The sequence below is a fragment of the Globicephala melas genome, chromosome 7 (genome assembly GCF_963455315.2).
Source record: "Globicephala melas chromosome 7, mGloMel1.2, whole genome shotgun sequence".
In the NCBI taxonomy this organism is placed as follows: Eukaryota; Metazoa; Chordata; class Mammalia; order Artiodactyla; family Delphinidae; genus Globicephala; species Globicephala melas.
The window spans coordinates 39,174,885-39,198,192 of record NC_083320.1 but is presented as its reverse complement, the minus strand read 5'-3'; the positions used below and the strand labels follow the sequence as shown (position 1 = coordinate 39,198,192).

At 37.1% G+C, this 23,308-nt stretch overlaps 2 protein-coding genes across 6 annotated transcripts in view; one reads left to right on the top strand and one right to left on the bottom strand.

Moving 5' to 3' along the window:
- SLC39A10 (solute carrier family 39 member 10) overlaps window positions 1–21,149 on the top strand; it is a 133,143-nt gene extending 111,994 nt beyond the window's left edge. For 4 of the 5 annotated variants that reach the window (XM_030855962.2, XM_070045940.1, XM_030855952.2 and 1 more), the window contains 5 exons: window positions 1,267–1,387; window positions 2,620–2,988; window positions 4,339–4,419; window positions 12,399–12,589; window positions 18,375–21,149. In XM_030855962.2, the coding sequence (XP_030711822.1) occupies window positions 1,267–1,387; window positions 2,620–2,988; window positions 4,339–4,419; window positions 12,399–12,589; window positions 18,375–18,533 (921 nt within the window). In that variant the 3' untranslated portion in view covers window positions 18,534–21,149. The remainder of the gene's footprint in view (window positions 1–1,266; window positions 1,388–2,619; window positions 2,989–4,338; window positions 4,420–12,398; window positions 12,590–18,374) is intronic. The other variant, XM_060302125.1, reaches the window with a different exon arrangement.
- A 96-nt stretch (window positions 21,150–21,245) lies between these two features.
- The window catches only part of DNAH7 (dynein axonemal heavy chain 7), a 246,720-nt gene continuing 244,657 nt past the window's right edge, over window positions 21,246–23,308 (bottom strand). The window contains exon 64 of the mRNA XM_030855979.3: window positions 21,246–21,571. Coding sequence (XP_030711839.2) covers window positions 21,365–21,571 — 207 coding nt within the window. The 3' untranslated portion in view covers window positions 21,246–21,364. The remainder of the gene's footprint in view (window positions 21,572–23,308) is intronic.

Sequence of the window (23,308 nt, the reverse complement as noted above, 5' to 3'; positions counted from 1 at the left end):
AATGCCTCACTCTGTGTCTGCATCTTGGTACTCCTCCACATGGCCTCTCTTCAGAGTCTAGACTGAGCTTCTTCATAGCATAGTGGCCAGACTCCCTGAGCGAAAGCAAAAGGTGCCAGTCTTCTTTCAGACTAGGCCAGAACTGGCACAGCATCACTTCTATTGTATTCTGTTGGTCAAAGCAAGTCAAAAGGCCTGCTAAAATTTAGGGGCAAGGAATAGACTCCACCTCCTTATGGGTGGAGAAGAATGCTTACACAGGGAGGGAAGAAATTGATGATGGCCATCTTTGGAGACTCTGCTGCACATTCAACTAGCCACAAGAAGCCTACTTATGCAGCAGTTGGAAGACTTAAACATCTGAAACATAGCTCACAGCTTATAAGCAAAACCAACAAGGAAATGCTCTGCCAGTCAGTAAGGATCTTCCAGAGAACTTGATTTTTACTTTCATACTGTTCTAACATACTTGATTATTTGCTTTTTAAAATGAACATTGATTAAAAGTAGAAATTTAAGTTGGAAGAGTTGTTAGTGATAGACTGATGAGAAGAAACCAGACTATTAAGAGAGAATGTAGGAAAATCCAAACTTAAACAATGAATTACAATAATTAGGATTTATTAGTAGAGGACAGATTAAATGAGAGAAAACGTGTCTTGATTGCATAGCTGTTAAGTCAGTTACTGATAGGTCATTTTCATACATCACCTCATTTAATCCTTACAAGAATCTCATTTTCATATTATAGATGAGTATTTTTAGGTTTAATAAATTTAACAAACTTCTCTAAATCTCATAGAGGTAAACTGTAAATTTAGGATTTTAAGTCAAGCTTGACTCTGTCTATTACGTCACATATGGGGAAAAGTGAGATTGTGTTAAACACAGAATGAAATTGAAAGGATTAAGCTTTTGTTTTTTGGAACTTCCCATTCCCACACACTATTAAATGAGAGCGATATTACATATATTTCACACATTTCATTCAGGTTGCATATAATAATACAGTACTATGTACCCTGTTCTTAACTTGAAAGTATGTGAATTGGACCTTTTAGTCGAGTATTCGAAAAAAAATAACATGCAAATTTAGTTGGATTTTTCATCTGGTAGACCCTTTGATTAACTTCTAAAAAATTTTTCTCACTCCTTTTCTAAATAATTTATAAAATTACCACCATTTATCCCCATAGATGTTAACAAGTGAATACTGTTGCTAATTGTGGCTGTAGATTCAATGCTAACACCAGATGTTTTTTTCAGGGGAAACAGAAATGGTTTATGAAGCAAAACACAGAAGAATCAGCTATTGGAAGGAAGCTTTCAGATCATAAGTTAAATAATACACCAGATGCTGACTGGCTTCAGCTCAAGCCTCTTGCCGGTAGACAATAGTTCTGACTAAAGAGAAACCTTTAAAAATTGAAACATTGCTTCTAAACTGTGCCTGAGTTGTTTGAAATTTCTTGTCTTTGTTGCTTCTCTAATACTAGTTTCTTTTATTTCCTTACATATATCTTAACTGATTTTGTTAGTGTTTTTGTTATTTTCAGTGTTACTTATACTGGAATGTGGGACCAATTAATTATATTACAGGGCAAGGAACACGTTGCACTTTTTACTTTACAGAAGAAAAAAATGAAATAAACAGAACGGCTTTGGATTAGTGTTTTATTTCTTGGTAATGCAAAAATCTCCATGCCCTCCACATGTGATTGTTTTCATGTGAGAAAAGGAGAATTGGTCTTTGTACTTAAAGGAGAGTGGTCCCTGTACTTAAAATCTCTGGTCATCCATTCATCTACTGTGTTTCATGATAGATGTAATGAGGTAGCTTACAATTTTCAGGGAAATAATATTTAAACATAATTTTTCTCCTTTGTGAACTTGTGTTTCCCCTGAGTGTACTAAGGATTTTCTGTAGAAAAGGGAGAGCCTAGATGGTAACTGTAGACTCTGCCCCAAAATACAATTTGGAAAGCATTAGAATCTTTGTCACATAATAAATAGCTTTTGTAAACTAGGTGAGAGGACAACCTTAACTAAAAAAAGAAAAAAGTATCAGTGTTATCACTTGTATGGGTTTTTGAGCTTCATTCTAGTAATGATCTAGAATTGATCTTGGTCAGATAGGTAGAGCACTAGAGGATGCAAGTGATTTAAATTTTGTCTTTGTTTTCTAAATGATAAGAGAAGGTTAGAGTGGGTAAACTTTGTTCTCTGAAAAATTATGGGCATATTTTGTTACCCTGTGAATGCTACAGTAACTTTCCACCCTTTTATTTTCATCAACTGTTGATGATGTGCGCCTTAAGTTTCACAATATCTTCATGCATGCCAATTTATGTCCTCACTTCACCTGCTAGTTCAGTTCCCTTCCATTTACTTCATCTGGTTCATCTTTTGGACTCTCAAAACCCCAGTTTGTTTTGTGTTTGTGCACATGTGTATTTACTTATTTATTAGTTTGATTTGTTTTTTTATATTATTTAGGAATTTTAAAGACATTCACTTAGTAAATGTTCATTACACTGCTATTTTGCCTGGGTTTAAATTAAGCAAATATGCATTCATTTACTTGCTGATAAAGCATATCCTTTGCCATTATAAATATAGGAACTGATGACTCGGTTGTTTCTGAAGATCGACTTAATGAAACTGAACTGACAGATTTAGAAGGCCAACAAGAATCCCCTCCTAAAAATTATCTTTGTATAGAAGAGGAGAAAATCATGGCCCATTCTCAAAGTGATGGATTACATGCCATTCATGAGCATGATCTCCATGCTGCTGCACATAACCACCATGACGAGAGTAAAACTGTGCTGAGGAAGCATAATCATCAGTGGCACCACAAACATTCTCATCATTCACACGGTCCCTGTCATTCCGGATCAGATCTGAAAGAAACAGGAATAGCTAATATCGCTTGGATGGTGATCATGGGGGATGGCATCCACAACTTCAGTGATGGGTTAGCAATTGGTAAGTAGGCTTGAAACTTGGGTTATAATTTGTTATTCTTTAAGACCATTTTCCTTCTTCCACTGTTTTAGTACTGTCTTGGAGCTTAACAAATATATTATTATATATTATTCCATCATTTGGCTTTTCCAAAGGCTATGTTAGTGTTTTTGATAAGTTTACTTGGGGGCATAAAGGTATAATTTCAGTGGGTTTTTCTTTGAACATATAAACAAATTCCACAGTGTACTTCTTTGATACCTTGATTTCTTACTGAAGGCATAGTTACCATATTGAAGAAGCTACCTTAACATATTTTCAATACATTTATATGTCTGATTGAGAACAAATGAATTTCAATCTTGGGTTTAAAAATTCTTTTACATTTGAAAAAGTGAAGAAAAATTTTACAATAGTAAAAATCCATTATATCATATTCAAACATCATATTAGAATCTTGATAATATGTACTGATGTTACCAGTTTAGGAGAACATTAAATGTGATCAATACATAATTTTCTTTGAGATCCAGACTCTATTAAATAATCATTCAGAAGTAGGCCTTGGTTTCTTTCAAAAGAGACCATATTTTTGAAGCCACAGTGGCTGTCAGTGTTAAAGAGTAAAGAATTTTACTAGTAGAATCAGATGCATTTGTACCTCTGATTTCAGTATTCAGGACCATCAGACAAATAATAATTTATGCCATTTATGCTCTAGACCTAGAAAAGTTTGGATAAGGATACTAGGCATTTAAATATCTATAAATATTAGTATGCGAGAGCAAGTGCAATTATAGACTTATATGACTTAAGATTGAGGGTTTCACGCTACCAGTCAGGGATTGAAACACTAAAAACTGTTACTACTCTGAAGCTATTAGTAAATTAGAAGGTTACACAAATAGAGAATTTAATTCAATAGGGAATGTTTCTTTCATTGAGTAGCTCTTTCTCTGGTTGTCACATACCTATTGCACTTCCACTCACTGTATGTTCAAAAGCTATAGTATGTGAGATTACTGAGTCACTCATACATTATGAAATTAATTTAGATAGGCAAAAGAGAATGCAGCTGTCATTATGAATGAAAATAGAAAAACAGGGCTTCCCTGGTGGCGCAGTGGTTGAGAGTCCGCCTGCCGATGCAGGGGACACGGGTTCGTGCCCCGGTCTGGGAAGATCCCACATGCCGCAGAGCGGCTGGGCCCGTGAGCCATGGCCGCTGAGCCTGCGCATCCGGAGCCTGTGCTCCGCAATGGGAGAGGCCACAACAGTGAGAGGCCCGCGTACGGCAAAAAAAAAAAAGAAAAACAAAAGATCAGTAAATATCACTTGAATTTTTTCCTCCCCTCCACCCTCCCACCTCAGGAGCAGCTTTCAGTGCTGGACTGACGGGCGGAATCAGTACTTCTATAGCTGTCTTCTGTCATGAACTGCCACATGAATTAGGTAACATGACCTTAAAATTTTTACCAGATTTCATGAAATGCAAGACTTAATCTAAATGCATCTAAATTTTAGAGATGTTAAAGCATAAAAAATGGCTGATGGCAAGTATACAGTATCATCATTCTCTTGTTTATTGTATAATTTTTGTTAATGTGCTTCTAAAAAATGTGTATTGTTCTATATGTATTTTTATTTTATGTAAACAATATTATGTTATAGCCCACTCTGTTTCTTATCTTATTTACTAATCATTGCGTTTTTAAACTCCAAGCAGGTTACCATGAGTTAATCTAATATGTTGTTTCTGCCCAGTACTCAGAGGTGTACATTTACCACATTTTTACGTATTTAGCACCTAGTATTGGACACACCACCTGTTCTTTAATTTCCTGCCACCACAGATAATGGTGCATTGAACATTGGTAGACTTGGTGCTTAGAGACCCTTGTGAGAACATCTTTTGGGGTATATACCTGGGAACAGAATTGATGGGTCCTAAGATATGCATGCCTAAGAGTACCATATCACTATCCAGAGTAACTGAACTAGTGTCCTCTCTACCAGCAATAACTGAGAGTTCCTATGTTTCCACATCCCTGGTAACGCTTGGCATTAACTTTCTAATTTTTGCCAATTTATAAGGTGTACAATGATATTTCTCTGTTGTTTTAGTGGGCATTTATTGATCTAGCAATGGTTTTTTAGTTTCTCTTCTTGTGTTTTGGTTTCCTTCTTCTATAAATTGAAAAATGGAAGAAAAAAATGTGTACATTCACACAGAAAATATCTGAGGGATGTGAAGATGATGTTAATTTGAAAGAAAAAAAATACATCTTTTCAGTATCCAAGGAATTTCTTCATGTGCCCTTTCTAATTTAAGATTTTTCTTGAATTTATCAGGCTGTGAGACATCTATCATATCATTTGACTGTCTTGATTGGCAGTACACTTATTTGCTCCCTTTGAATAGAATTAATTCATATAATTTTCTTAGAAAGTTACCAACTGCTCACATAAAGCAAAAAAATCTCTTAATGCCTATTTGGTGCTGATTCTTTAGGGCTTGATTCCTTATAGTTTTGTTTACCTTGTCAACCTTGGACATGCAGTCATATATCTTGCTTATGCCACATAATCCTTTACCCAGACCCTTCATTGTCTTTTGCTTGGGCAGTTTACATAGTGAACGTTTATATCTCTGGTTTCATTCTCTTCCAGCGTGTCTTTTATACCTATTGCCAGATATATCTTCTTGCCATGTGACTGTGTTATTATGTGACTTGCTTATTTAATCAAAATCTTTCAGTCCCCTTCCCTTATATGTAAAGCAAAAGCTGAGATTCATTAGTTCTACTCTCAATGACCTTCACATCTGCTTCTACCTACCTTTCCCGCCTCACTCACTGTACTTGCCGTTTTCCACTTCACCCAAGCACAGTTCACCAAACATGCACTCTGGGTGCCTGAACATGTTTCTCTGCTTATTCCCTCCTCCTAATTGGCTTGTCCTACTAGCTCTATCTAGTATAGCATGTTAAGAGTCTTTTTTCCTGTAACTTCAGTACAGTCCTCTGGTACCCCATGCCTCAGGATTACTATTTCCTCTAAACTTTATCACTTACTTTCTCTAGGTCCTTCTTTTGGTGCTTAATGTATTTCCATTTTAGATGGAAATATACTAAGCCCCAAATAGATGTCCTGTTTCCTACAATGTAGGTTCTTTTGTGCAGATACTGTATCTCACACCCTTCTCTAACTACTTTCCTATGTTAGTAAGAGAATGATATGCCAAATACTTCCTTGCACTTCCATAGCAACACAAATCAAGACTTGTCAGTTTTTATATATGAGAAACATTGCCTAATAGTTTTAACCTTTCTTTTTTTTTTTTGTCACACACACATCCACAGTATGCTAGGGAAACCTTCAACTTCCTTCCTACCCACCCACTACCCCCTAAAAGTAGTATGTCAGGCCACTTCATGATTAAGTGTGGTTATACTGAATTGCCCTTACCCCCCATGATCCACTTCAGCACAGAACTGGTAGCAGAGAGTTTGGAAATGAGGCATGGTTGCCTTCCTGGCACTTACTCCTTTTTTTTTCCTATTGTTTCTTATTGAGGGAGTGACACACAACAATAGCCACATGTAAAACAAATGCAATACGTATCTTATTGGCTAGGTAAGCGCTTGCTTGATACCCAGTGCAGAGCTCTGGTAAAAGCTTGAGCCAGGACACCTCAGTGAAATATTGAGACCCAAAATCTTTATTTGTTTTACCCCACAAACCAGAGATTAAGGTGTTACTGTTGCTGTGAAAGGAAATACCAATCCAGAGTATACATCTGCTTTGCCAGAAGGAGAGGAGTGAGACATTATGAGAATGTACATTTCCCCCAATGCCTTGTGCTAAATTGACATAAACTGCCCCATATTCTAGTTGCCTGGGCTCCTAGGGAAGAAAGATCATAAAGAAATAACTCAGCTTCCTCCTCTGGAGGTGACAGAAAAGGCTTCGGCTTTTTTATCCATCAACAAGGTGGAAGTGGTCTAAAGGAAGTTTTAAAAAATGCTCACGTGGGCTTCCCTGGTGGCGCAGTGGTTGAGAGTCTGCCTGCCGATGCAGGGGACCACAGGTTCGTGCCCCAGTCCGGGAGGATTCCCACATGCCGCAGAGCGGCTGGTCCCGTGGGCCATGGCCGCTGAGCCTGTGCTCCGCAACGGGAGAGGCCACAGCAGCGAGAGGCCCGCGTACCGCAAAAAAAAAAAAAAAAAAAAAAGCTCATGGAGCCTAATTTTTGCCTTTAAGGCATAGTAATGGAAGTACTTTGGTAAAATAGGGCCAGATATATGCCTCTGCTCTGATTAGATTATCTACTCTTACTCGCTTGGGGAGGAATAGAATATAGAGACAGACATAGCAGCTTCTTAGTCAGAATTCCCAGGCAAGGGAAAAATCAGTCCCTTGGAGGCTGAGATAGATGCATGGCAGGTGGATAGCGACAAGTCCTCTTCCCACTTAATAGGTTAAGATGTTGGCAAAGCAACATAATACGTCACATTCCAGGATAATTTATTTAATATAAAACCTGTTTTGCCCTAGCTAAATTTTTTATTATGAATTCCTAAAACTAATCTGAGATTTCTATACTAAAGTCATACCCTAAGGGGGAAAACGTGCAGTTGACCCTTGAACTACATGGGTTTGAACTGTACAGGTCAACTTATATGCAGATTTTTTCTATAGTAAATACTACAGTACTACACGATCTGCAGTTGGTCTTCACATGTGGAATTGAGGATATGGAGGGCTGACTGTAAGTTATATGCAGCTTTTCGACTGGGGCCCTGCGTTGTTCAGGGGTCACTTATGTTGAAATTACATTGTAGTACCTTGGAGATCCTGATCCGCAGTCCAGTCAGTAATTCCAAGATTTGATGTTCCTCTTCTGAACAGATTGCTGTTTCCCTAATGGTGTTCCAGGTAGGGTTTTTTTGTGTGTGTTTAGGAATGTGATATGAAAAACCATGTGTACTTTTAAACCTTAAAACAGTATAGGGAGGTTCACTCTGAGGTGTGCAGAAATTGAAACCATCTGAAGAAATAGAGAACCCATATCTCTCATTTCATGTTTGCTGCGGGGTGTGGTAATGGATGAAATTACCTGATTTATTACTACTCTTTCTTCTATTTTTGCCAAACTTGTATAGCTGAATTTAAGTAAGTTGCAATATTATTTTGTTGCATTCTCTCCACTTTTTTCCACCCTTTCAGTAAGGAGCTGTATTTGAAACATTTGAAAAATAATTTGTAAGAAAACCTGTATAAGAATGTATAAAGGGGAAGTGAGGTTGAGGATAATCCAGAAGGGCAGATGATCCAAACTCTCTTCTTGACATTGAGTAATGTTTCAACTTCAAGGAAATAACATTTTGATAAATAAATGTAGCTATGTTATTAAGACTTCGCTTAGAGAGGCTATCTGTAATGCTGTCCATTTTTTCCTTTCCTCTCATGTGTACTGAGTTAAATAGAAATTAAAAATAAGATACTCATAATGTGCTGAATTGTCCAGGAAAAATTGAACATTCACTGTTTAGATTTATACATATGTATACATGCATTATTTAAGACAAAAAGAACCTTAAAATACTTAAAAAAATCTCAAGAGTTGATATTAACAGATACTGACATAATTATAACATTGGATCACATTAACAGCTTTGGCAAACACACCTCATTCTTTGTGCCAATGATATCCTTTGTCAGCAGAAAGGAAAGAATATTGACTTATCAAAAGATGAATAGATTTGCTTATTCAGTGTAAATTCCGACGTGGATATTCCTTTTGATTTATTTTTCAAATGTTTATACAGGTTCTTACTGAGAAGGGAAGGGTAGAAAAATATGCAGATAACTTTGAGGAATTATAACCTGAGATAGGACTAGGACAAAGATAGATTTTTAAATGAAATAATTCATCTTGATACAAGAACATCATATAAAAGTCATGTATATGCTAGCAATGAACAATTAGAAATTGAAATTTTTAAAAAGTACTGTTTTTGGGCTTCCCTGGTGGCGCAGTGGTTGAGAGTCCGCCTGCCGATGCAGGGGACACGGGTTCGTGCCCCAGTCCGGGAAGATCCCACATGCCGTGGAGCGGCTAGGCCCGTGAGCCATGGCCGCTGAGCCTGCGCGTCCGGAGCCTGCGCATCCGGAGCCTGTGCTCCGCAACGGGAGAGGCCACAACAGTGAGAGGCCCGCGCACCGCAAAAAAAAAAAAAAAAAAAAAGTACTGTTTACAGTAACACCAAAAAACACAAACTACTTTGGTTAAATCTAACAAAATTACATAGAATCTGTATGCTGAAAACTACAATTTGCCAACAAAAGAAATCAAAGGAAACCTAAATGAAGATCTATTATAGGTTTATGGACCAGAAGACTCAGTATTTTTAATATACTAATTCTCTATATAGATTCATTACATTCCCAGTTAAAATCCCAGCAGGCTTTTTTGGAGATAAATGAGTTTTTTCCAAAAATTTTTATGGAAAGGGAAAGGAATGGCCAGAAGAATTTTGAAAATGTACACCAAAGTTGAATTTAAGACTTATTGTAAATCCACAATAATCAAAACAATTTATATTGGTTACAGAATAGGCACATAAATCAGTGGAACAGTATAGAATCCAAGAAAAATGCAGAGGAAATTCCATGTAGAAAGAATAGTTTGTTCAACAAATGTTGCTGCCATAATTGGATGTCTACTTGCAAAAAAATCCTCCCACCACAGACAAAAATTAACTCAAAATGGATCATTGATCTAAATGAAGAAAATTTAAATATAAAAGACTTTTAGAAGAAAACATAGGAGAAAATCTTTGTTTTTTGGATTAGGCAGGTTGTTCTTAGATACAATACCAAAAGCATGCTCCACTAAGGAAAAAAGTAAGAAAGTGGACTTCATAAAAAGTAAAAACTCTACACAAAAGACACTTAAACGAATGAAGAGACAAGCCACAGTCTGGGAATAAGTATTTGGAAAATATTTATCTGACAAAAAACTTAGGATTTTTAAAGAATAGGAAAACCAACAATTCAACAACAACAAAAAATGGGTAAAAGACTTGAACAGGCATTTCACTAAAGAAGTTATACCGATAACAGATAAACACATGAGAATTCAGGTACTGGATTTGTCATTGTGGGCTGAAAAGGGTGGGGAGCAACCAGAACTCTCATAAATTGCTGCCAGAAATCCCACTCCTACGTATCTACATGCAAGAGATGAAGACTTTTGTTGACACAAAAATCTATTTATGAATGTATATAGTGGCTTTATTCATAATTGCCCCAAATTGGAAACAACCTAAACGTCTTTAAGCTGCTGAATGGGTAAATAAGCTATTGTTCATCTTTGGGATATCACTTAGCAGTAAAAAGCAGTGGTTTTCTGATATAAATTGTAACATGGATGAATCTTACACACATCATGCTAAGTGAAAAAAGTGTAGACTCAAAGGACTACATACTGTATGATTCAATTTATATGATGTTCTGGGAAAGGCAAAACTGTAGGGACACAAAGCAGATCAATGATTGCCTAGGATTGAGGGGCCTGAGGAAATTTGCGGGGGCAGGGGCAGGTCATGATGAAATAGTTCTATAGTTTGATGACGGTTATGGTTACATGGTATGTACTTTTGTCAAACCTCATAGGACACAAGGTCAAAAAAGGGGGGAATTGTGTATGTAAGTTACACCTTAATTTTTTAAAGTATTAACTAAATAATTCATCTTGAATCTTGACTAGTTAATTCATGCTGTTTGGTTGTTATTCAGGGATGAAAGCAATCATCTTCCTACGCAGTAATGTCAGGGAAGGCATCAAAATTGATAGAGTTTTACCTGTGATATTTGGTTCATTGAGTATTCAGTAATGCTCCTTTTAAAATCCTATTTTGAAATTACAAAAGGAAACACTGTATTTTATAACCTAAAAGACACTTCTGTAGTCTCATTTTGTATTACCTAACTGCCTGCTTAATGAAATTGTCCCTTTAATACAACTGATGGGTGAATTATTAAAAATATGGTGAGGAAATTTGCAGAGGAAGAAGTTAGGGAACTGTTTCCTTAGAGGAGGCCGATGAAGAAAGGCCAGAGGAGCTTAAAACTCTAGGGGAGAGAAGAGGTAAAAGCTGACATTGAATCCAAGTCTCACCAGGAGAATTAAGTATTTAGGATCAGAGGGAAAAGATGTAGGAAGAATAGTATTAGATGGAAAACTGGAGAATGGCAGTTTAGAAGCCATTGGTAGATAATCTCCTTAGGTGTATTATCTTAACTTTCCCAAATAATGTTGCAGGATGTAGTTTGTAGCAATTCATTGAAACATGGAAAATAATGCCTTGCACTGATTTCTTTGTTGTTAACTTCTGCTTCTCTGTTGTAAATGAGAACCTTGTAATGATAACTTAAAAAAAACCCAACCCAGATCATGTACTTCTAGTCATGTAAGATCCCTTCTTAAGGGAAAGAAACAAGCCCCTGCCCCCCACATCAGTATTGCATGTACTGAATGTTCAGTAATTGATTGGACATTGGCATATTTAGTAACAAAAGTTTTAAAAAAATTGTTATAATTAGTAAAACTATTGCTTTTGACCCTTTAGCTTAAAGACTATTAGTTCTAGCAGCATTTTGCCCTTCTAGTAATGTCTCTCTAAACAATATTTAATCCTTTCTTTACCTAGTGTTCCAGCTTTAGATGAGTAAGAAAAGTCTCTTTATTCTTTTTTTACATTTTTACGATTTTCATAATTAAGATTTAATTTTTCTTTTGGAATAAATAAAACATAAACAGCATACAGAGTCTGTTACCTCTGTTCTTTCTTAGCCCATTTCCCTTTGAAAAAAGGGCAGAGATCAGAGCAGAGAGCTCTATTTGCTGCTCACAAAAAGAGCAGTGGTGAAGTTCTTTTTTTTCTCATGTTTTTCTTGTGTTTTTTAAAGTTTTCATTTCACGTTATCCAGTAAAATTGACCTTGCTTGTTGATGTACAGTTCTTTGAATTTTAACACGTATATAGATTTGTGTCAGTGCTGCCACCATCAAGGGTAACAGTTCCATCACCTCAACAAACCCCCTCATGCGATCCCTTTATAGTCACATCCCTTTTCTGTCCTTGCCCCTTGGTGACCACTGAGTGTTCTCCATCACTATAGGTTTATCTTTTTCAGAATATCATATAAATGGAATCATGTATAACCTTTCAGACTGTCTTTCAGCATCATGCCTTTGAGATTCACCCAAGTTTTTGCATGTATTAAGGTTTAAGTAAAAAGTGAAATTTCATTATAAAGCTCTATCTTTTTTATGTCATTCTTAATTTTGTTTTTATTGGAGTTTTCCTGAATTTGTGTGTAAAATCCTGTGGTTTTAAAACTCACATTATGTCTTAACTGCAGGTGATTTTGCAGTTCTTCTTAAAGCAGGCATGACTGTAAAGCAAGCAATTGTATACAACCTCCTCTCTGCCATGATGGCTTACATAGGCATGCTCATAGGCACAGCTGTTGGTCAGTATGCCAATAACATCACACTCTGGATCTTTGCCATCACTGCAGGCATGTTCCTCTACGTAGCCTTGGTGGATATGGTAAGACGGCTTATTTTATATTTTTGTTGTTACACTAAATCTGTAAATAGAATGCAACTTCCAAAAATGGAAGAAATCTGGATGTAGTTTGAAAGACTAATAAATATAACCCATTTTAAAGACATGTGATGTCTTAAATAAAGAAAAGACATTTAGGGCTTCCCTGGTGGCGCAGTGCTTGAGAGTCCACCTGCCGATGCAGGGGACACGGGTTCGTGCCCCGGTCCGGGAAGATCCCACATGCCGCGGAGCGGCTGGGCCCGTGAGCCATGGCCGCTGAGCCTGCGCGTCTGGAGCCTGTGCTCCGCAACGGGAGAGGCCGCAACAGTGAGAGGCCTGCGTACCACACACACACACACAAAAAGATAAAATTGCAGAATTATTATACTACTTTGAAGGTTTTGTAATATTGGGGTGTAAATGTTTTTTTGTTGTTAACAAAGTAATTCTTCGAGCTTGCTTTATAGCAAACAAGAAGGAAATACTATACCTCCTTAGGTAAGCCAGTCTTCTGCAGGAAATGATGTATATTCCAAGGGATTTATGTAATTTCCCTTATTTCTAACTTCAGTTTAAAGTTAATAAATCTAAACACCAACAATTAATTTTACTTTAATATCCTAAATACGTTAGGCAGTGCGTTTGCAGAACTAACAATTTGGTTACTTTCTGTTTTTAACTAGATATTGTATTCACTTTTCTTTCTGGTGGGATCTGTTAGATAGTCTCATATCAAATTATATAACCTAAATTTTTAATGACTATTTATTATAGAAAGTTTAGAAAATAAGAAAAAATAAAAATTATTTATATTTTGTACCTAGAGGCAGCCATTTTCCCCCCCCTCCATAGGCCTCTAATACCTCATTTATTGTCCTCACGCTCAGCTGATGACCTTGCTTCCTATTTCATGTAGAACAGCGAAGCCACCAAGACCAGCTCCAACCAGCTCTCATCACCATTTCTACTCATTTCCCTGTATCGATGCCTGTTTAACGTCGTTCTTTTTACTATGAAGAAATGTTTATGTTCCTAGCTAGAGCCAGCTCCTTCAAACTTTTCCCTAGACCTTATCTATCCCCTCTCTCACTAACTCCCTTAAATTTCCCCCTCTTTTTCCTGCATCATTTGTTTTTCCCTCTCTGCTGGATCATTTCTGTCATCGTATAAACCTCGTTACTTTTCCCATCTTAAAACGGTAGGGGAAAAGGATCTTTTTAAAATCCAGTTTCAGTTTTAGCTACCACCCTATTTATTACTCTCCTTCCCTGTTATAGCAAATCACCCGTTCTTGTTTTTTAATTCTCTTCTCTCATGAGTCTAGCTCATCAGGTTTTCTCCCTGACCGCTCTGCCATGTTACTTTGTCACATCTACCATTGACCACGACATTATTGCTCAGTCCACTGGTCACTTACCCTGCCCGTCTTCATTTCCCTTGTCCTAACAGCAGCATTTGGCTGTTGACCATTCTCTTCTCTTTGGGATGCCTCCAGGTCCGTTGGCTTCTCTACCACCACCACTTCCTGGCTTCCCACCTTTCTAGCTTTCTTAGTCTTTTGCTGGATCTTCTTCTCTTCCCTTACCCCTGAATGTTGGTGAAAGGCCTCTAAGTAATCTTATCTAGTCTCATGGCTTTAAATATTTATTGGCTGATAATTCCTAAGTTCACATCTTTAGCCCAGGCCTTTTCCTTAACTCCAGATTAGCCTGCCTACCTGCTTACCTGAATATCTAAAAGGTGTTGCCTGCTTAATATGTTCAGAAACTAGCTCTTGATATTTGCCAACCCTGCTCCTTGCACCAGCACCACCTATAGAATCCCACATCTATTAATAATAACTTTATTCTTCTGGTTGTGCAGATCAAAACCCTGAGTATCATTCTTTGACTCCCCTCTTTCTGTCCTTCCCACATCTGCTGAGGGCTCCCATCTCCTCATCACCTCCACTGCACTCTCACTTCAGCCACCATCATCTTTCTCTTTCTAACTGTTCTCCCTGCTTCTGCCCTTGCCCTGTCCACCACACTCTGTATCTACAACGCACCTTGGGAGATTTGTGTGTGTGTGATCCTTGTAAGATTAGATCATGTCACTTGTGAGCTTCAGATCCCTCCATGGTTTTCCATCTCATTCAGAGTAGAAGCACAAAGTTCTTCTTTTGACCTTCAGGGTTTTTAATCCTCCTGAGCATTTCTTCTCCCTTTCCATCCCTAACTTTCCTAACCTTACCTCACCTCCTCTCCCGCTCCTCTACGAGGCACACTGTGCCTCAGGCCCTGGTTCCTGCTGGTCACTCCTGTGGGATATCTCGCAGACATTCTCCTGGCTAGCTCCCTCACTTCTTGAGGCATCCTATCTAAAATTTCAGTCTCTGCACCAACATTTCACATCCTCTATTCCTACTTTACTTTTTGTTCCTTTGCACTTGTATCTCAATCTACTAATAACACATTAAACATTTATTGAGCTCATTGTGTGTCCCACTATGATATCAGTTCTGGGAAGGCAGGCGTTTTTGTCATATTTCATTTACTGCTGGAGATGCAGTTCATAATTAGTTGAATAAAGAATGAATGAGCTAATTCTTACATTAGAGAGCTAAAAGTTTAAAAAGAACCAGAGAGTCATTACAGTAAGGATTTATATTCTAATGAAGAAGAAAAGCAGCCATTAATTATAATTCTTTGGATACGTGTTATGATAGAGTGGTGCAACATGTTTGTGGAACTACAGAGGGAGGCTGGCTAAAAAATTGGGTAATAAAATTAGAGAAGTTTTTCTGGAATAGGAAATTTGAGCCAAGTCTTAAAGAAGGTAAAAGAGTTTATCGGAAGCAAGAGGAAAGGGCATATAAGAAAACAGAATAATAAACAGCATCATTCTTTGACCAGTGAGTCTACTCCTGGGACTGTATTCTGAGGAAATAAAGTAAAATGATTACTGCTAATAAAACAAGCAAGCAAATAAATAAAAATAAAACCATATGCAAATGTTCTTTGCAGAGTAGTTATAATGTCACAATTGGAAACACCTAAATATTCTAGAAGACAGGGACAAACTATCCACATGTATTTTAGGGTTCATTTAGGAAATAGATAATATATCTACAGTGTCATTAATTAGGTAGTTGGTGATCGGATCATGAGTCACACAACATGCCATGTTAAAAAGATTAGAGCTTATCTTGTAAATTTTGGGGGACCATTAAAAGGTTTAAGCAACAATGACATCTCATTTTTATTTTACAAAGACCACTTTGGCTATAAGGGGGAAGTTTTTATTGATGTAGAGTCATTCAGTAAGATAGCAACAGTACCAGAAGTTTTAGTACCTTTAGGATACCCAGTTGGAAGCATCTGGTTTTTAGGGGGCTTTGGATAGCACCTGTTTATCAACCAATCTGGAGCATTGTTGCATGTTAACTGTGGTCATAGAGGTAGGTACTGGCTGGCTCTTAGCTGTGGTTATGACAGACAACATTGGTGTTGGCATTCAGGATAGAATTGAAGCACTGTGGTGCCTCTTCTTGTTGGTATGTGCACATATCTAGAGGGGATATTTCTGTGAAACATACAATGTTTATGCTTAAATATTAAGGAAAGTTAGAACTGAAAGTTTTTGTAACTATAAAAACTTGGGGAAAAACGTAATAAAATAGTCTTCTTACTAAAACCATAGGTAGGAACTGGCCAGTTTTAGTCTTAATCCAGGGGTTGGCAAGGGACAGATAGTAAATATTTAAGCTTGTGGACCATATAGTCTCTGTCACAATTATTCAGCTTTGACATTTGTAATGGTCTCTGTCACAACTACTTAATTCTGCTGGATAAGAACAGTAACCCCCATTAGCGTACACTACTGCCGTAGACTTCTAAACAGAATAGATGACCAGCATGAAGTACTTCTTAAATAGGACCCTCAGGTGATTGTTAAATATACTGTGGCACTGTCAGAGCATGGAAGTTGGATTAATTGTACTCATTATTTAATAATGATTAAGGACGTTTCTTCCTAGGCAGGCGTTATGTACTTAACGCTACATTTCTCCTCCCTAAACCCCAAAGCACCAAGATATTGTTTGGAGTAAAGCTTAGTGTCCAATAGAGAGTAGCATATCAATGTCATCTTTCTGTAGATATTCACTGCAAACTTGAAAAAAAACAGAAAAGTGAACATGAAAATTGGAAATAGTTCTTTTGCAATTTTGATTAGGTTTGGGTGGGAAGAATTTATGCTTATAATCACATACATTCCATCTTCAGCAAATCTCATTTCTGTAGACACATTAAAGATTTAAGTTTTATACTTTGAACTATGGATTTATTTTAAAATTTTTTTTAAATTTATATTTTGTCTGTGTTGGGTCTTCATTGCTGTGCGCGGGCTTTCTCTGGTTGTGGCGAGTGGGGGCTACTCTTCGTTGCAGTGCGTGGGCTTCTCATTGCAGTGGCTTCTCTTGTTGCAGAGCATGGGCTTTAGGCGCATGGGCTTCAGTAGTTGCAGTATGTGGGCTTCAGTAGTGGCTCGCGGGCTCTAGAGCGCAGGCTCAGTAGTTGTAGCGCACAGGCTTAGTTGTTCCACGGCATGTGGGATCTTCCCGGACCAGGGATCGAACCCGTGTTCCCTGCATTGGTAGGCGGATTCTTAACCACTGCGCCACCAGGGAAGTCCCTGAACTATGTCTTTTTTTTTTTTTTTAATAAATTTTATTTAGTTATTTTCGGCTGGATTGGGTCTTCGTTGCTTGCAGGTTTTCTCTAGTTGCGGCGAGCGGGGGCTATTCTTCGTTGCAGTGCGCGGGCTTCTCATTGTGGTAGCTTCTCTTTGTTGAGGAGCACAGGCCCTAGGCGTGCGGGCTTCACTTGTTGTGGCATGCAGGCTCAGTAGTTGTAGCTAGCGGGCTCTAGAGCACAGGCTCAGTAGTTGTGGCACACGGGCTTAGTTGCTCCGCAGCATTTGGGATCTTCCCGGACGAGGGCTCAAACCCGTGTCCCCTGCATTGGCAGGCAGATTCTTAACCACTGCACCACCAGGGAAGTCCCTGGATTATTTTTAAATGTAATATATGCTTGTGCTTTAGAAGTTGAGTTGTACTTTTCAATGCACTGTGCCTTTAAAGATATTGGAAACTTTAAAATTTTAAAAATTTTATCACTTACGAGAATAGAGTACACTGTGATGGCAGTGTGCTTAACTTGGTAGTTCTGCTGTGTAGCCTTGACATACTATTTTCTGTGTCTGTTGTCGGAAGGAAAATAATGGCTTTTAAGGGCATAGAGATACCAATTTTGGAATTGTCTGTTAATGTGTACCCTTGATGAAATGTGCAGTGGGAAATGAGAATTTTAGATGGAAAAGGGTGAAGAAATGATACAATTTTGAATGAAATATCCCCCAAAGGAATCTTACTTTCTCAGTGAGCTTAAGACAGATCAGTAAATGTGGGACTTGTGGTGTTCTTTTCTGAGAGTCTTATTTGCAACAGTAACTTGTCTTATACTTTAGCATAAATGTCAGTGGACAGTAACTTTAAAAAAGTGACTAGTACATATATTATGTGCATTTGTTGGGGGATGAGGAGGGTACAGATATAGTGTTTACTTAGTACACAGCTAGAGCATAAAATTTCTTAGTGTTTGACTAAAATATGTGTTATGGTTAACATTGTTTCAATAAAATAGTTATTAGTAGTTGTGCTTTAGTCACTAGTTTTCTTAAGTAGGAAAATGTAAAAAAAAAATGATCAAAATATTATACAAAGTTACTTTAAAATATTTTTTAGCTTCCAGAAATGTTGCATGGTGATGGTGACAATGAAGAACATGGCTTCTGTCCAGTGGGGCAATTCATTCTTCAGAATTTAGGATTGCTGTTTGGATTTGCCATCATGCTGGTAATTGCCCTCTATGAAGACAAAATTGTGTTTGACCTCCAGTTTTGACCATTCCCAGCAATCACTGCTGATTACAAGAATGTTACCATGCAGCTTTGCATCTGTTCCTTGTACTGTAAGCACATTGCTCAAAGAAAAGTCAGTGGCTTGCACTACTTACAAGTTCACAGATTTGAGCCTGACCACAAAGACCGGTGCTCAGTACTGTTTTCCCTGCATGAAGGGGTCTTTTAGAAACATAAAGCTTGTGATAAAGAAAGGAGAAAACGGGACTCTGTGAACCGATGTTGATATAGGTTTGATTAAGCCTTTTTAAAAAAAATAATCATATAAAACACTAAAGTAGTCTCTTTATTAGTAGAAACTTCTGTGGCTATGCAGAAATAGAAATTGAACCAAAAAAAATCCCTTAAACTTTAAAAATATTTTAAATGGACTTTGGGAAGACTTTTCTTTGTGCTAAAAATGAATTGTATTGTCCTTTAATTCAGCTCCATGTATACATGTGGTAATAGGGATCAACTTGACACAGCTTTGAATCTGCAGAAAGTAGACTATAGCACCTAGAAGAAAGCTCAGGCTGCATTAGAATATGGATTTAGCATTGGGAAAAGCCCTTATTCTTGAATCTAGAGTTACTATTTTTGTATATATTTGCATAGGATTTAAACTTGCAGCCTAAACTACTGAAATTTGTGATTGTACATTTGTGTGAGCTTCAGTTTAATGAAAGATTCATAACAGTTCTTTTATTAATATTATACTTGGTGTTTGGGTTTGTTTTTTTTTTAACTTTTGTTTTTGTCTTGGGTTTTTTGGTGGGGGTAAGGGGTTGGAGCATGTGGTAAAATGTTTTTTCCTTAAAATTGTAACCCTTTAGAAAATGTCAGTGAAATGAAGAACCCAAACATGGTCTAAATATTCAGATTTCCTTTAGTTATTTGGGACATTTAAGTTTTAAATGCACGTAGTGCTCTACCAGTTTGGCATTGGAACCTAGAGCACATGCTCTGGCTGGAGGTAACGTTGTAAGGCGGCAAGTTTACCGTGTCCATAATCTGTACGTGGAGTGTCAAAACAGATATGAGGATGATCTCCATTGATGCCATGGCTCTCATGGCACCAGGTAACTTGGAAGATGCATTTAAGTTCAGTAACTCAGCTGAAATCACATGATCATTTTGTGCCAAGATATGCTGTTGGTGCCTGATAGGAATTAGTCTCTTTTTTTTAGGTACCCTGTTCTCCTGCCATAAATTGTGAATGATTTGTGAGAAATGCAAGCCATGTTTATCCTGAATTTTGACCTAATAATTTGTAGTATTAATCATATGCATGTAGCTCTCTGTGTGCCACATGGTCTTCATTTATGCCAGGTAAACTGTATTTGAACTACGTGCAGGCAGCTTTGTTTTAATCTGCTTGGCTACCTGTGTGGCTGCTTTAAAAATCTTATTGTTCAGATATTTAAGAGCCAAACTCGTTCCATTCCATTTGAAATGTATTCATTTAGTCCTCCTCCTTTCCCCAGTTCCTTTCCTCTTTCTTACTCCGTGAACTTTAAAACAAAAAACAAAACTGAAAGCAGCACATGCATTCAGGTATTAAGAGTGTTGCCAGTATTTCTTCTTTATGCGGTAAAGCAAGGGAGCTTATTAGATGTTATTTCCTTAATTTATGCCTGAATTTGAAAAATTATTTCTGGCTTTCTCCATGGCCTCCTGTGACAAGTAGGAGTTTTATACGTAGATCACTTTCAGCACTGGGCACTGAATTAGGACAGTCCTCATCTCATTGCTTGGCCCCTCAAGCAACCTAGCTCAAAGGTGCTGATATTTTATTTAGTACTGCCAACTTGAAGTAATTCAGATATCTTGCTTTCTGAACCAAGATATATTTATAGTTCATTTTGGGGTCTTTAATGCCCAAGGAGGATTCTGCATTCCAGCATTAAGTCTGCTTATTTTTAAAACTTTTATGAAAAGCAACAGCTGGAATATACTCCCAGACTTAAAAAGAAATACCTGATTTAAAGCAAATAATAGGTTATGCTGAAGTATATAAAAGTTTTATATCCTCTCAAAACCGCTATTGTCTTTATTTGCTAGATTTCTTTAAACTTTTAAGAGGGCTGTAACAGTTGCTGCTAGTGTTTTGTTTAGGGTTCCACCAGTATTTAGTTTTCACATCATCCTAATGTATAGTTTCAAGTCTTACTAGACAATCTGAATTCCACTACATTTCTCTTTGGCTCCAACATTCCCTTTAGCTTGACCAGTCTAATTTAACATGTGTTTGTTGGAGGTCATTAATGTTACTTGTACAATGCTGTCACTGTGTGACATCCATATGAATTTTGGTGTATATCACATTGCATTCAATCAGCTGTGATTATGCTTAGAAATACTATAGTAAGTAGATGCAGTGTGAATTTATTCCATTAACAGTAAGTCAGTGGCTTAAATGTGATTATGGTCCTGCAAGGTGATACTTGCTAAAATATCTAAACTTTTTTTTTATTGTAACTGAATCATTTTTTAAAAATTTATAAAGCTGGAAATGATCAAATGCTGTTTTTTTTCATTGTCAACAGTGGTGTGTCATTTTATGTATGTTCCTAATGCTTATGGAACGCTCCCAAAATAAAGTTATTCAAAAAGAGCAAATAAACCAGTGTGTTTTGTTTAGTCTTTATGTTAGATTCCTTACACTGAAGTATGAATCATTTTAAATATAGGCTGCATTTGCACATAAATGAATTTATAATTAAGTATAACTAATCAAATTGATTTAAACCAAATAACTTCTTTAAAAAGTAAAATATAATTTCTACTCAACCATCTAACAAGAAATAGGAACAGGGAAATGATACCTTCTAATTATGAATTAAGTTGACATAACAATGCTACACCCCGTCCGATCCAGTGCTCCTTGGGTTGGTCAGAGGGAAGAGTCATGGCAATCACAAAATTTGTAGAATGGCCAGTGGTGGACAACGTTCCTCTTCGCTCACTTGTCTTATACAATGGGGCAGTATAACTTGGTTGTTCTGGTATATCTACCCTCTTACAAGGCTTTAGCCACATCTAGAAGAAAGTAGACAAAATTTAAGTCAAGGCTGTTGTTATATTTACATATAATTGAACCTAATATGGAATCGTTGGCATAAAGTTTTAGTTATGTCTGCAGATTTCTATGGGCTAAATCGATTTTATCTTTGTCAGCAGTGCTGCCATTGCTCGAAACATTCTTCTTTTAGAGCTCTCAGAGCTATCTTCAGGGCCAGTATATACGAAGCCAAATGAGAAAAGAGTCATTTCCACCTACTCTCTGAAAAAGCATACTATCCATTGTTTATTCATCATCTCCCTACCATACCTACCTGAGGATGACCTTTGGTGCTTACAATAATAAAATCAGGTATACTTTTTCAAAGGTTTATCTGCCACCACTGATACTCAAAATCATGTTGCTTTATTAAAGGCCAATCCCAAAATATTCTGAAAGGATTTTTCTCAGTGATTGTAGAACGAGATCGCCTCCCCATGTTACGTGGCTATTTTAAAGGGCCTATTATGTATATTGTGCTGTTTAAAACATAGTTGCCTTTATAACTACACTACAACCACATTATTCTTAGAGGGTCATTAGCCAAGTTCCTAGAACGTTAAGCATAGTTGAACCTCACCAATCTCAATAAAATTTTAGGGCAAGTTGATCTCTGAATATAAGAGTAAAGAACAAACTCTCATCAGAAAGGTGAAACAATGGTTTTAAAACTCGAATTCCTTTTTCCAGTAGTAATAATAGCAATACTTGAGGTGATAAGTCTCGACAGCCCCACTGTTTGGAGCCCTTTTTCTGGTTTCTCAGGTTTAAGCACAAATTGTATGAAGGAGCTAATTAATAAGGGTGCTAGTCTCTCTCCCACATAACTGTGGAGAGCCATAAAGCAGTTTTTCAGATATCATTAAATACAAGGACTTGCAACACTCAAGTTGGACGTATTTCAACTAAGTGGATTTTTTTAATGAGAATTTTTCTTACTAAATGACTTCCTTTTTTGGGAGAATTATCCACTTATAAAATGCTTCTATTCACCGCAAACTTAAGAGTTTCCATATGAAAGAAAAAAATGGATCCAAATCAACTTCTGAAATTGCAAACATTTGCCCTTGTGACTTTCAATTTGGGTCCCATATTTGAAACTTTCTCTGCCCACAGTATCTTGGTATATATGGTAGGTTTCTTGCAATTGGCTGTCAGCTGGTCCCTCACTGTACCTGTTAGAGCCGCTCTGAAGGATTATTGCCTTTGAGTAGCTCCCAGTGTCCCACAAACAGAACTCATGTAAAATTCAGCCTATATTTTATCATTATCCCAGACAAACCCTTCAAATTGTGTGAAAATCTATCTAGTCATCTTCTCATGATGCAGTAATAGAAACTTAGTATTTATATAGCTTAGTATGCCCATGCTGAAGATGGGTCCTAGAAAAAAAATTTTTTATGTGTATGGTTTTCATATAATAATCTTTTAATCTGCAAGTTTCACATTTTTAGGTCAAGGTATATGTAAGAAAAAAAAATCATAAACATATGTATGTGTGTGGTTGTGGATATATGTATACAGTCAATCCTCATTATTCCTGGATTCCGTATTTGCAAATTTGCCTATCACTAAAATTTAGTCCTAATCCTAATGTCAATATTCTGCACTTTCATAGTCATTCACAGGCATTCTCAGAGCAGCAAAAAATGAGTCACCAGCAACCATGTTCCCAACTGAGATTGAACCTGGTGACATTCTGCCTTCTTGTTTCA